Here is a 15323-nt window from a genome sequence, read left to right on the forward strand (position 1 = left end):
GCTCTTAATCAGACTGAAAGAGCACGGGTTAGTAGCAGCAGGGAGTAGCTCCAAGAGGCTGGCAGGTGGAAAGGGTTGGGGACGGTGGTTGGCGGTTCCATCTCCAGCGAGTCAGGCCTAAGTTGCAAAAAGTGGCTTAAACCTCCCTGAGCTGAGCCTCACCTTCCTCTTCTCTGCACAAGGAAAGAACACCTGACAGGCTGCTTCAGAGGTTTATCTCAAAGATTAAACAGAGAACACAATGTACCTAAAGGGCACTGAAGAATTTTGTCAAGAGGACAACAGGGAGACAGCAGCAAACAAGTTCCACTTCAGTCCCACTGAGTCAGCGTCTGAGGGTGGCGCCCTGCTCTCTGCACCGTGATCTTGCCCAGGTGATTTTTATGCAAATCAGATCCTCCTTGCGTAGGCTGCAATGCCACTTCTGCAGGATCATCTTCCCTAAACCCCAGTGATTCACCTTCACTATACACTATGGCTTGGATATCCAACCCCCTTCTGGGATGCCTTGCTGTACTCCCCGACTCCTTTGCAGCTAGGATTCCAAATACAATTCTAGTTCTTCCTATCCCATGTGCTGGTGTCAGAAAGCAGAGCTGAAGCAGAGGCTGGGCTTCTGTTGTTTCTGCTACCAAGAAGAGTCACCACAGGAGCCCTAGAGTCCCAGTTTCCATTTTGCGGGTGTAGACCACAGTAGGGCAGCATGGGTCTGGATCCAGCAGCAGTGGCAGCTTCCTGACCATGGAGGTGGCAATACTGTCACATCCAGAGCTGACAGCCAGTGCAGATTCCCCTAGTGACCTTGTTCTGCAGTACGGTTTTGGGATCATTCCTGAAACCCCAACTTAGGCTGTTTCATCAGCCTCCCCAGTGACTCTATAAGCTGTTTGGTACCCTGGAAGAAAATGCCTTTCTTCTTAAACTAGCTCGAGTGGATGCTGTGCTTCATAACTGAACCATAACTGATGCATACACTGTTTTCACTGATGGCATTTACTGCTACTGTAATAGGACCTTACTGGGGGGATGTGGGATAGGGCAGAGCTCTGCTTCCCCTAAAGGCACCAATGTCATCAGTTCACCGCAGCACTGGGGTCCTCCCACGCCACTTCCTGACCGGTCCTAGCTTTAGAAGGGCCCCGTGAGCACCAACAACCCAGCTCAGCTTGCAGCCCTGGAGGTGGGGCAAGGAGGGCTCCGGCCACCCCCGAGCCCAGACCTTGCAGGAGACACTCTTAATTTTACAAGTACCCTCATCCTAGCTCTTGGGATACAGAGCTGGGACCTACTTTTCCTGGCAGCAGGATGAGTGGATAGCTATATTTGTTTCCATGCTGGACCCTGGAGAGGGGTGTAGAAGGAGGGCCACTGAGCTGATGCTATGAGACCCTCGGCTCAGCACCCGGCCCCCAGCGAGGGCTGCACGTGGCCAAGTCCTCAAGTTCATGTTCTAAGTGGCAGAATTCCTCTGAACCCCAGCTCTGCCACCTGGAGGTACAGAGGTGGCCCTCTGTGATGCCTTCTGTGCGGGGTTTCCAGCCACAGGGCCACGTCCTGGTGACTGCTCCCCGCACCAGGCAGAAGGCTGGCTGGCAGCCTGATCCTCCATCTTACTGATCTATGTGGCCATCACCTGGCTACTCTCTTTCCTCAGCTAGATACAGTACATTTTGGGGGTGAGAGGGTCTCTGCAAACTTCCATCTTTCTGTCAAGGCCCCCCATTTCCTGACCTCCAACTGGCCAGCAGCCCTGTCCTCCAGGGCGGTGCAGCAGAGGGAAGGTAGCTCCACTGGGGAAGGTACAGGATGGACACAAGCCAGCTGGGCTCGCGTTCCTAGGGGTTGGCAGCGTCAGGAAATCCAAGGGCATCTGGGGAAAGAGGCTGTGCATGCTGACTGCTGAAGGCTTGCTATGCCTGGACCCGAGGCAGGTGCCCAATAATAGTCACTCTAGTTCACTTGCTTACATATATTTTGGAGGCTGAGGTAGGTTGCTTTCTGGGGCAACGAAATGCTGCAGGAAGCAAGATGGCAGGAGGATGGCGGTAAATCTCGGATGTCCGTCTGAGTGGCTTAGAACACAAAAGTGGTTGTTATCAGTGTCCAGGGGCTGCTGTAACAAAGTACCATAGACTTCATGTCTTAAACGACAGAAATTTATTGTCTCACAGTTCTGTATGCCGGAAATCCAAGATCAAGGTATCAGCAGGGCCACAGTCTCTCTGAAACTCTCCCTTGCTTCTTCCCGGCTCCTGGTAGTCCCAGGTGGTCCTTGGCTTGTATATGCATTATTCCAATCCCTGCCTCCACATGGTGTTCTCTCTGTGTCTGTGTTCACATGACCATCTTCTCTCTGTGTCTCTGTCTTCTTAGAAGGACACCAGTCCTACTGGGCTAGGGCCCGCCTTGCTCCAGTAGGACCTCATCTTAACTAATTTACATCTGCAAACACCCCATTGCCAAATAAGGTCCCATCCTCAGATACTGGGGTTAGGACTTGAGCCAATCTTCTTGGGGAACACAACTCCACCCACAGCAGTGGTGTCGCTTGTGATGGAGCTGCTGTGCAGCCTTGCTGTACTCTGGTCTCAGCCCTCCATCCCAGGCTGGATGCAGCGTCGCCCCTGCCTGTGAGGCCCCGCTCTGCCCCAGGCAGCAGGTTCTGGCCTTGACCTTGGTCTGAGAGAGCACGTCTCTTCTGCCCCCACCTCCTCCACCTCCAGATGGCTCTGGCTCGCTCTTGCTCTCATCTCTGCTTCTCTGAGCTGCATGCAGCTCAGGGGGGAGGATCCAGACTCTGGAGCCAGATGCCTGGGTTGAAACCCCAGCTCGGCCACTCGGCATCTGCGCACTAGTGCAGGTGGCCTAAACTCTCTGTGCCTCCATTTCTTCATCTGGCTTCTCCGTCGCGTGCTTTATGGTGATGGCTGCAGGGCACCATATGTACGGGCTGCTTGTGTTCAGCGGCTCGGGGCACGCGATCAGGGTGGCTGAAGGGGTGGCCCCCAAAGCGACAGTCTGCTCCCAGGCCCTTGCTCAGAGAGGGCCTTGCACGCACGCTGCACCTGGAGCCTGCTGTTTCAGATCGGCCTGCTCCGGCCGGGCGCCAAGTATGGGAAGAATAGTCCTGAGCCCAGGACGACCACTTCAGGTAGATTCCAGAGGGATGACAGTCCTCACTGTCCTCAGCTCTGGTTCCCTCTAGGAAACACTTTCTGGAACACAGCAGCCACGACTCCTCTGCATGGTCCTATCTGTCTTGAGGGAGCCTTACGACATCCTTTAGAGGTTGGACCTCCCTCGCTCCCCAACCCCGAGAGACAGTCGTCCTCTTTCCGGTGATGGGGGGCGAGCCGAGGCGGCAGTACTGGGAGGCTGAGCTGCAGGCACGGGTTACAGGGGGCCCCCAGCCACCCATTCGTTCTGGCTCGAGAGAGAATGAATGAAACGGGAGACCCATGCTTTTTTGTTCCAGGGCCCCTATCAATCTAACTGCATGGTTTACAAAGACTCACAATGCCTGGGTCTGGCCAGTGCGTGTGCGTTCCTATGAATCAAAGTGCTAATAAATGGGCTGTGGTACCCTACTGGTCTGGTACAGACCGGGTGACCACTGTGCTCAGTGCCACTAAATTCCAGGCCACGGGATTTGCCAAGTGCAGGGGTCCTTGCAGCCCCAGCAGTGGCCAACAGCTGGGCCCGGCTGCTGTTGAGGGATGGGCAGCTCCATCCCTGGCGCCTGTGATTCGCAGGGTGGGGTGGAGCGAGAGATCACTTAAATGCACTTTCTCTCAGCTGCCTGGCTGCGGGGAAGCTGTGTGTGCACAGCTGCAGAAAGAAGGAAGGTCAGCTGGGAGAAGGAGACCATTCGAACGAAACACAGAAGGTCCAGGAGATGCAATGCAGAGAGAAGCCCTGCCCGGCCTGCCCCGCCAGAGAGGCAGGCAGAGTTAGGAAAGGCCCAGCATGAGGGCTGATGCCACACATCCCTTCTGAGATAACAGGAAACGACGGTAAGACCACAACCTAGTTCTCCAGCTGGAAGAGTCTACTGCGCCACCGAGACACCCTTTGCTTTTTACAAACACAAAGACTTGGACTCATCATGAGAGAAGGGAGGGAGCCTCCACAGAGCTGACCTTGGGCCCCATTCTGGCCCAGGGCACCACCAGGATGCCCTAAAGGGAAGACCTCCCAGGGTGGGGTTGGGGTGCAACAGGAGAGGGTGGGAGGCAGCAGGTGTGCGCTGGGGTGCGTGCACCCTAGTCACAGTGCTGGAGGAGAACGAGGGGCTCAGAGCTGACAGGTTGCTGGTCTGATTCCCACAGAAACAACATAAAAGGTGCTGCCACTCGGGGCCTGGTAAGGCTCTCCTTCCTTTCGTCCTCACCTCCAGGGCTCGCATCTCCCTAGGGACTCTTAGAGCAGCTCTGAACTGATGTGAGCTTGCTGTTGACTCTGCTCCCGCTCCCCTCTGGGTCAGAGGAGCCCCCGGGGGGCAGGAACATTCCAGAGGAGCCAGGTTCCAGCTGCAGGGCTACCTGAAACCCACGAGGCAGCAGGGAGCTCCGGGCAGGCGTGCGGCCTCTCTGAGCCTCGCTTTCCTGGCCTGTGAAACGGAGGATACAAGGCAGTGATGCCTGCAGCTCTTTCCAGTGCCAACAGCCAGCCTCCACTGCACTTGCCTGACATCCACGGGGCTCCAAGCCCAGCTGGGCACCGGAAAGCACACGTGACCTGCTCGCTAAGGAAAGCAGAGCCACGGCCCTCGATGAAATCTATCTCACCACACACAGCTGGGCGTTTCGGCTGTTCTATGTTTATTCCTTTTCCCTGAGAGGACTGTAAATCACAAGGAAACTGCGGGAATGAATGCACAGACCACTCGGCCTGGGGCTGCATTTGTTTGCTATTTCTACACATCGGATTCCAAACACAGGATCCTGAGTCTAACCTCTGCCTCTTCCCTTAGGCGAGCAGCTCTTCAGGTTCTCTCACTGAAATGAGATGGCTTGCAAATCGGGGAGAAGCACACAGGGAAAGCTGCGTTTGAGTTAGGATTACACCACCATGTGGACTGGCCAGGTGTGCAAAGCACGTTCACGGTTTCAGACATGGGTCGTGTTTACCAGGTACTACAGAAACTTCTGGAGTAGCGTTTCCACCCACCTGAGATAACAGTGGGTGGACATGGCCCTGAGGTCACACACACCCAGATAGTATTTGGATGCACTTTTAAATGCATGCTTCTTATAGGGTGGTCTCAAAGCACGAGCTGATGAACTGTGTGTGCAGTGTCATGTTAAAAACCACAAAGTGATAATCAAAAATCTGAGACAAATACAGAGAAAGGGAGAAGATGCTACCTCTTCGTTGAAATGTAAAGCAAAGTTTTGTTTCTTTTTTTTTTGGCGGTACGTGGGCCTCCCACTGTTGTGGCCTCTCCCATTGCAGAGCACAGGCTCCGGACGCGCAGGCTCAGCGGCCATGGCTCACGGGACCAGCCGCTCCGTGGCATGTGGGATCTTCACAGACCAGGGCACGAACCCGTGTCCCCTGCATCAGCAGGCGGACTCTCAACCACTGCGCCACCAGGGAAGCCCCGTTTCATATTATTTTTACAAGAAAAAAAAAAAGATTAAAAAAACCCCACAGTACTGATAAACCTTGAAACCATTATGCTAAATGAAACAGGCCATACGCAAAAGACCATATAGTGTATGATTCCATCTTCATGAAATGTCCACAATAGGCAAGTCTATAGAGACAGAAAGTACACTGGTGGTTGCCTAGGGCTTAGAGGATGGATGGGTGCTTAAGGGTATGGGGGCCTCTTTTTGAGGATGATGAAAATGTCCTGAAATTGACTGTGGTAATGGTTGCACAATTTTGTGAATATACTAAAAACCATTGAATTGTACACTTTAAAGAGGTGAAATGTATGATATGTGAATTTCATCTAATAAAACTGATACCAAAAAACCCCCAAATCCCAAACCCAAAACAGAAAACAAAACCCACCACGATGCAATAAGGCATTTTATTTTTACACTTACATCAAAAGCTGGCAGGCCTCAAAGCCTCACTGCTCAGCGTTTGTGCAGGCGCCTGGCAGGGAAGTTCCAGGGCCCCTTCGAATCTCCAGAGAGGCCCAGCAATCGTGTTTTTGTAACGCTGAACTACTTTTCTTAAAGACGGTCTCCCGAATTGAATAAGCTTCAGGCATCTGGAAACCTGGGGGCCTGGAAAGAGCCTTGCGAGGGAGGGGCCCCTGGGCTCAAGCTGCTTTAGCTTCTCAATAAATCCACCTGCAGACAGGTAAGTAAGTGCCCACGTCATCCAGACAGCTTTCAGTGAAAAAGAAATATGGAGGGAAAGCAGAAACCAATCTCACGTGAAGCCTGGATTAATCTTCCTTTATTGTCTTCTATTCCCTCCTGCTCAGCATCTCATACTGTCCTGAAAAATTAAGTTCTAAGATATATTCCCACAACCCTGGGGAGATGCTGAAATGGAAGGAGGGGCTTTTCTATGAGTCCTTAGATTGTAATATTAAGTAAATAAAAGAATAGGCACTGTATCACGGAGATCAATCCAAGAGACATCCTCTCGAGATTGAGATACCTATAGATATCACAAAGGTTGTGAGTCGGCTTTCTTTCTGTTGTCAATACAGTTCGAGAGGGCTTTCTTCCTGAGAAAGGAAAAGGATCCAGAAATCCCTTCACAGAACGTTAATTTTGTTGGCATTATCTCAGTCAGTTCTCTTATTTTCTCCTCTTAATTGCTCTCCACATCCATAAGGGGGGAAAAACCACTACCGACTTCAGCTGCCAGGTTCTAATGATAAATAACTGCTCTCTAGTCAAACTTTAATTATAGGCCAGGAGGCACAGGGCAGGAAGCACCCGTTCTAGTGGGAGGCCTCTGGCCCCCCTCACTGCATTGAGAAACCATATGAAGCTCAGGCCCTACAAGAACCTGCATGTAGCCAGGAGGCTCGACATACTTTAATGTTTCGTGGTCACCTTCTAGAAACCGTTAAGGCCAAAACCACAGGGGCAGCTGCAATTTGATTTCCACACCTGCACCAGGAATTTTTTTGTTTGTTTTTTTTTCGTTCAAACCTCTCCTTTGCCCTTTCACAATGGCTAATACTGGGAGTGACTTGCTTGGATCAAAGTTAAAAAATACAACTGTAACTACAAATGCAAGGTCAGTTTCAAAGGGTTCCACTTAAACTCTGTAAATAACAGCCATCTTTCTGAGCCTCCGGGAATGTTCAGCTCTGGAACCCTCCCACTTTAAGGCACGTCCCAGCAGTGGCAATGACTGGCCTTTTTATCTTCTACAGAGAACAAACATGCACGAAAATATACCTTCAATTACATCCTGGCTGGTAAACGTCACCTCCACTGACTCAGAAAGCCTGCTCCTAGGTATTTACCCAAGATAAGTGAAAATGTATATCCACAAAAAGGCTTGTATGTGAATGTTCATAGCAGCAATATTCATAATATCCCTAAGTTGGAAACAACACAAATGTCCATCAATAGGATAACGGGTAAATAAATGATGGTATATCCATACAATGGAATCCCACCCAGCAATTTTTAAAAAACCAAAAAACTACTGACACATGCAACATGAGTGAATCTTACAGATATTAAGTTGTGTGAATGAAGATGGATGAAAAAAACCACAGTACACAATTCCGTTCATATGAAGTTCCAGTAGAGGCAAAACCAATCTTTGGTGACAAAAGTCAGAACAGCAGTTGCCTTTGCTGGGAGAGTGTATGAAGCAGAACACGATGGAAAGGAGGGAGCTTTCTAAGGGGATAGAAGTGTCCTACATTTTGGTCAGAGTGGAGGATACAAAATTCATGGAACTATACACTTAAAATTGGTACGTCTGATTAGCTGTAAGTTATACCTTAATATGAAAAGAGAAAAAAATGGCAGGACTTGCCTGGTGGTCCAGTGGTTAAGACTTCGCCTTCCAATGCAGGGGGTGCGGGTTCGATCCCTGGTCAGGGAGCTAAGATCTCACATGCCTCCCGGCCATAAAACCAAAATATAAAGCAGAAGCAATATTGTAACAAATTCAATAAAGACTTAAAAAAGAATTGGTCCACATCAAAAAAAAATCTTAAAAAAAAAAAGGCTGCTGCAGGATTTGATGGGGTAGAAGGATTATAGCTCATCACTGTAAAGGTTGCTTGATTCTGTATAGGCCACACCAACACCTCAGACCCTGAAATTCCATAGGTATAGGATACCCCAAAACCCTGGACAACAGCCCCTGGTTCTCAGATCTGGGCCTCTGCTTGGCTGGCCGAACTTAAACTGCCCTTGGGGCCTCGCGGGGACAGGCATATGGCAGCAGGACCCCAGAGGCCTTGGAGGTTGATATTTAGGGAGGTGTGTGGCGCTGCTCAGACAGTCAGCCTGTGAGGGACTTGCTGGTTCCCTTCCCCAACTTTCCACAGCAGGGAGCCGGGGAGGGGGAGGGAGGAGCGGGGCTGCACACGCTTCTCACAGTGCTGAGTCTGCCTGCAGGGGGCGCCCTGCCAACGATGAGGGTTCACCCCGCAGCAGGAACACTCCAAGCTGTGTCACTGTGTCAGCTCTTCCTACCCACCTACAGGCCAAGATGTGCCCCAGACCCTCAAAGAGGGCCTTTAACAACCTGGATTAGATAACCCTGTAGATTCCGCTGTTCACCTTGGTAGCCAGCGCCTATTGACAAGTGCAGCTCCCTGAGCCTGGGGTCAAGTTAGCACAGAAAATTTGTCAGGATCATTCTATTGACTTCCGTGTGTGTGTGTGTGTGTGTGTGTGTGTGTGTGTGTGTGTGTGTGTGTGTGTGTGTGTGTGTGTGTGTGTGTTTATAAAGGGCAGTGACTGTTACTGTTAAAAATATCCATTTTACACAAGGCCAACCTCTTGCACACTTCAGGCTCTTGCACATGGGGCCATCCCCCCAGGGCCCGGCAGGCCTCTCTCCCCTCAGCATTCACTTTTGCATGTCTTCAGGGGAGCCTTCCTTGAGGCCCACCTCCAACTCCTAACCCTCCCTGTCATTCCTCACCACTTTTCTAAGATGATTCCTTCCTTACCCTCCTCACTACAGTGACTTGTGTACTGTTCGCTGTCTGACTTCTCCACTCACTCTAAGGTCGAGGAGAATGGGATCGGTGGCTGGTTTGTCCTCCACTGTATAAGGAAGCACCTGGCCTGGCACATAGTAGGGCCTCAGTCAATACTGGTTAGATGGACAAATTCTATACCTGTTACCCAACACACAAAATAAAGCAAGCAAACCACAGCCAAACCCCCTACTCTTGCTTCTGCAAGTTCAGTGCCAAAATGTATGTGAAACAGCCCTGGAAGCCACGTCTGCTCCTAGAGAGGAAGTCTCCTGGAAGCCAGTCTGAGGCAATTCATAACCATGACATGCACATCAGTGCTGAAAAGTGGACGGCCCACGTTTTATCAAAGTGCCAATATCTGTGGCCAGAACAGAAGGAGACATAGGTCTTATGAAGCTGACCAGGCAAATGCAGTTCATGAGCAAGTTCATTCTCTAAAAATTGGATAGTTACAGGAAGCACAGGCTACAGATTCAATGTAGTGAACTGAAAAATGACCCACTTGGGACCATAAAACGAGGAGGGTAGGACATACACACTGACTTGGCAGATCATCTAGCGCACTGTCTGGTGGAGAGGGGGAATGATCCGTCTGGACAGGTGTGCACATGTAGACTACAGCCCAGAACCTCGAAACTCAGAATTAAATCATTTAAAGAAAAAAAAAAAATCAGAGCCACACCAGCCAGACACCAGGCCTATAAAAGGAGAAGTCAATGTCATCACCAGGCGTAACATGACTACAGAAGAGCTCCCCTCCAAACGCCAACGCCAATCAAAAACAGTGCACCTTCTTATTCTCTTGGTTACCTAGAAATCCGTTAAACTGTTGACCCAGAGAATCATCTTCACGTTTTACCCTGAGGTCAGGGGTTCTGCCACTGGCTGTTGAGGGACGTGGATTCAGAGGCACAGGAGGAAGAGTACTAAGCCCAGGGTTCTAGCCTCAGCCACTCACTTCCTGTCTGTGAACTCTGACAGCCTCACTCAGACTCCCTGAGCCACAGTTTCCTGCCCAAATTACTTAATAAAGTGAACTTTAATAAATAAAGCAGTGAACAACATGAAGAACCCTTACTGTTACACAAGTCACGAACTTTCAGTTGCTCCCTCCATGACATCAGGGTAAGGATTCTGGTCATTTATCGGACACTTATTATGTGCCAGCTGATATGGATAAGCCCTTGTTTTTAGAAAGAAGTAAATAATCTTAACAGGTCATAGGTAGAAAAAAAATAACTCTATATGGCTCTGGTTTTGCCTTCTGTGTTAGGAGTTGGAGAATAAGGAGAGGAGAGAGAGGAGATGGGGCAATTTTAAACAAAATGCCTTTGGCAAATCTTTCTGATTCAATGTGGCATTTTATTTTATTTTATGTTTTAAAATATTTATTTACTTATTTATTATTTTTTAAATGATATTTAATTAATTTATTTAATTTATTTATTTTTGGCTGTGTTGGGTCTCCGTTGCTGCGTGCGGGCTTTCTCTAGTTGCGGCAAGAGGGGGCTACTCTTCGTTGCGGTGCATGGGCTTCTCACTGCAGTGGCTTCTCTCGTTGTGGAGCATGGGCTCTAGGCGCGTGGGCTTCAGTAGTTGTGGCACGTGGGCTCAGTAGTTGTGGCTCGCGGGCTCTAGAGCGCAGGCTCAGTAGTTGTGGCGCACGGGCTTAGCTGTTCCACCGCATGTGGGGTCTTCCCAGACCAGGGCTCAAACCAGTGTCCCCTGCATTGGCAGGTGGACTCTTAACCACTGCGCCACCAGGGAAGCCCCTAAAATATTTATTTATTTATTTTATTTTTGGCCGCGTCGGGTCTTAGTTGTGGCATTCAGGATCTTTCGTTTCGGCGTGCAGGCTTCTCTCTAATTGTGGTGCATAGGCTCCAGAGCACGTGGGCTCTGTAGTTGCGGTACACGGGCTCATTAGTTGCCGGAGCACGGGCTCAGGTGCCCCGCAGCACGTGGGATCTTCATTCCCAGACCAGGGATCGAACCCATGGCCCCTGCATTGGAAGGTGGATTCTGAACCACTGGACCACCAGGGAAGTCCCTCAGTGTGGCATTTTAGAATGATCTCTGAGCTATCTGCCAAATTACAAGAGGATATACGTTGAAAGTGAACAGTGAGGGCCTGAGTTCTGCCTGGTGCTTCTCTGACGTCAGCTACTTGCCAGATGCTCAGTGAGAAGAGAAGCTGGGGGGTTGGGGCGGGGGTGTGTGTCTCACTGCTGCCAGAGTAGGACGTTTTCAGCTGCACTCGCCCCTCCAGGCCTGGCAGTGGGGTGGTGGGGACATCCTGGGTCGGTGTTCTCTACCTGGTGGTGTGCGTGGCAGGCCTGGGGCGGTGGGCTGCTCTAAAAGCCCAGCTCCCACAACCCCACAGCAGCCCAGGCCCTGCCCACATCCAAGTCAGGACAAGTCTGCCCAGTGAAAGTACATAGGACCCTGTCAGGCCCCACTGGGTGTCTGGAGAAACAGCGGCCAGAGCGGTGGGAAACGGTGGTCTGCCAAAAGCAGAAACCAAATTACACAAAGGGAAAAAGAGGAAGAGCCTGTGAAATAAAAACAGCAAGGAAAGGTTTTGCATTTAACACCCACATTGTCCTACTTTCACTTTCCCAGGAGATGATTCTGTCATCCAGAACCCAGTGCCAAACGTTTGCTCAGAGTGTGTGCAGAGGCCTACCATCACTGAGGAACTCCAAACAGCTGAACTTGAACTCAGCGCTGCCAGTGACGGGCATGATTGGTGATGCCCTACCTAGAGGGGTGGGTCCGTGGACACATATACCCTCAGAGGCGAAGCTGCACCCTGAGCTGGCAGCTTTCACAGCTGCCGGCAATCCAGCCTTCTCAAGCCTTCTGAAGTGGTGTACCTGGGCCAGGTGGCCGGAAGAATCCTGGATGTGATGCTGGTCCTTCCCTGAGTGACCCACGCTCGGCGGGGGGTGGGGGAGGTCCTCGAGAAGAACCAGGCAGAGCAGTGTTTGCACAAGCCCCCAACCCCAGGAAAAGCCACTGGCCATTAGGATGAGCACGGCACCTCCAAGTTCTCCGAGGAGGCTGAGGGGGTCAGATCCCCTGCCACCCCTCCACCGCCACTCACCATGTACGAAGGAAAGATCAGAACTCGTTTGTGCTTGCCGCAAGGCCACTGGGGGTCATCCAGGAGATTCGGGTCATAGTCCATAAACTCTCCCAGGTCGCTACCTGAGGATCACACGCAAAATGATAACTAGGGCCCGGGACCTCCTGAAGCAGAAGTAGCCGGGTGAACGCCTGGTACAAAGTTAGACTGAAGAAAGGGTGGCTTCAGGTCACTGAGCTCAGGGTCACATTGCTCGCTCTGACCGTCAGTAGGCGTCTCTGCACGCCACTGAAGTGTATGCCCCGGCAGAGGGGTTCACCAAACACTTAACACTCTCTGCCAATTTTTCCATTAAAAAAATTACGTATTAATCTCCCTGACCCGGGAGAGCACAGAACCTCACGAGCATGAGAGATGCCGTGAACACTCACAGATTACAAAACGTGGCACGGAAAAGGCTCACTTTCTAAACCTGAAGATCAAATGAGCCTCAAGTTATTGCACGTGAGAAGCACGTTTGGGGTGAATGGTTCCAGGCAGGCTATGCGGTCTGAATGAACGCAAACCAGAGCAGCCCCCGGTGCAAACAGCAGTCAGTGACCGGGGGTGGCCAAACATCAGCACAGTGCTTCTGAACTCAGCACCTGGACAGGCCTAAGGAGCTTCGTGTTCACCTGGAATTTCTCTGACAGTGGAAATAATCCTGCCTCATAAAGCATTTTTCTGCCTGTGTGGATTCTCACAAAGGCTTGTACAGGCCAAGCTGGAAGCATCCAAGTCTTCCGTCAGCAGCCGAGTAAGCTCACCCCTCTGTGAGAATCACAGAGGAAGTTCTCGCACCTGACGGTACGTTTATGGCCCAATTATTTGAAGAAAGGCCAAACCTGAGCCCTAGGAGAATGTAGGCAAGAACCAGGTATTTGGAGAGATGAGGAGCTGAGCAGTGGAGAGAAGCGGGGGAGTCTAGCCATCTCTGCAAGGCGGCCTGGGCATGTCTCCTCGTGGGAGCTCAGGGGCTGGCGACTGAGGCCTCTCATGAAAGAGCTCGCCCCTCGGCAGGGTTGTGAGCCTGCCTGGCCTGAAATCGGCTTGCCCCGAAGTCCCGTCACCTGCAGGATGAGCTCACGCTCCAGGGCACCTGTCTTCCAATGTGCACAGGGAGACCCAAGCCACACCGTCCACCAAGGCACCTCCTGCTGCAAGCTACCCAGACCAGCCAGGCCCCAGCTTACCTGTGTCGAGGCTCCCCTGGGTGCCGCTTGCCCGGCCGATGGAGAGGCTGCGGTGGCTCAGGGTACGGAGCTGGGAGAAGGAGGACATGGAGTCTAAGGTGTTTCTCCGCGCTCCAAAGGCATTCGTGGGTAACAGAAACTGGGTATAAGAAACAGTCTAAAAGGTGAAGACAAAAACAGGCCAGTGATTAACCCCGGGCAGTGTTAGGTTTGCGTTCTGACCAAGCTGCGTTGCCACGCCAAGTTCATGTCCATATTCTCATCGCTGCAATTCTAAAATCCAAGATCCGAAAAATGAAATTTGTTTTGGCACTCGTTTGTGCCAAAACCTAAACTGGACTGACTAGAGGCCATCTGTGGTTTTAATTTATCCCATTTGGCGTGAATATTCATGTTATGGGGCAGTGATATTAGTTTGTCTGATAACAAGCTACTATCGCAGAAGCTGCTAGGATGTTGTCTGACACAAGAGGCATACATCGTGGTAGTTTTTCTAATCCACCAAGTGCAGAATTCTAGAATATCAGGTCCCAAGAGTCTCGGATAAGGGACTGTGCCCTCCCATGTTCCTCTGGCAGATGCTGTGTCTATGATGCTCATCTCACTTCAGCCTCCCTCCTTCCTCCGTGAACACTCAACCTTCAGGAATGAAGAGGCAACACGTGTTTTTCTTTTCACCCACTTGGAGAAACACAGCTCATACACGCCGACACGTGAGCTCAAGGCCGATGTCATTTGGGCGCAGGCGTGACCAGCTCTTCTGGGAGGGGTGACGGGTAGGTCGTTTGCTGCCCCAGCAGCTTTACCTACAAGCAAGCTACACTGGACAACTTCCCCAAAGACACACTTGCGTTGTCTCCATAAACAGGCTTTGGGAGTGTTTACAAAGACTGCCTGGATCTGGCACAAAAAGGTCAAGTTCATATTTCAACCTTCCCTCCTTAGACTTCAACCTAGCAGCTCAGTGAATTGTGGATGCAAGTGGGATGTGACAGCCCCCTGCGTGGTGGTCACTCTCTCAGGCCGAGGGACTCAGCCTCTCAGGACCACGTGTTGCAAAAAACAGTGTGTAGTAGTAGGATTGCTACCGGCCGTCACCACCAGTTAATGCATGTTCAAACAACCCGCCACTCCATCCTGGAACATGCACCTGTGTGCGTGCAGGCATATATGTGTGTGTGTGTGTGTGTGTGTGTTTGTGTGTGTGCATTTGTGTGTGTGTGTGATAAAGTAGTCTCCCCTTATCCACAATTTCAGTTACTCATGGTCCAAAAATATTAAATGGGAAATTCCAAAAATAGACAATTCATAAGCTTTAAATTGTGCACCATTCAGAGTAGTATGATGAAATCTAGCACCGTCCTGCCTGGGATGTGAACCATCCAGCTGATCCCATCCCTTAGTCACTGAGTAGCCATCTTGGTTATCAGATTGACTATCATGGTATCACGGGGCTTGTGTTCAAGTGACCCTTCTTTTACTTAATAGTGGCCCCAAAGCATAAAAGTAGTGAGGCTGGCAATTCGGATATTCTCTTACTGTGCCTAATTTATAAATTAAACTTTATTATTGGTATGCATGTATAGGGGAAAATATGGTATACGTAGGGTTCTGTACCACCCAAGGTTTTAGGCATCCACGGGGGGTCTTGGAACATATCCCCTGAGGATAACAGTGGGTGACTGAAATGGTCAGGACCAGCATGAGTGGTGAAATAGCTGTGCTGCTATTTAACCCATGTGCACACCCGGGATCGGGGACAGGCTGGCGTCACGCGCCCAGAAACGTGTCCCACATCAGGTTACCCAGCATGAGCGCAGCTCGTGGTCTATCATACAGCCTCTGCTTG

The 15323-nt window shown here is 50.9% G+C and overlaps 1 protein-coding gene across 1 annotated transcript in view; it reads right to left on the minus strand.

Annotated features, from left to right (window-relative positions):
• Window positions 1–15323, minus strand: part of CABLES1 (Cdk5 and Abl enzyme substrate 1) — a 108203-nt gene that overhangs the window by 8097 nt on the left and 84783 nt on the right. Inside the window, exons 6-7 of the mRNA XM_059040860.2 lie at window positions 13475–13631; window positions 12261–12364 (exon numbers count right to left, since the gene is read on the minus strand). Of these exons, the coding sequence (XP_058896843.1) occupies window positions 12261–12364; window positions 13475–13631 (261 nt within the window). The remainder of the gene's footprint in view (window positions 1–12260; window positions 12365–13474; window positions 13632–15323) is intronic.

The sequence above is a fragment of the Kogia breviceps genome, chromosome 15, assembly GCF_026419965.1.
Source record: "Kogia breviceps isolate mKogBre1 chromosome 15, mKogBre1 haplotype 1, whole genome shotgun sequence".
Taxonomy (NCBI): Eukaryota; Metazoa; Chordata; class Mammalia; order Artiodactyla; family Physeteridae; genus Kogia; species Kogia breviceps.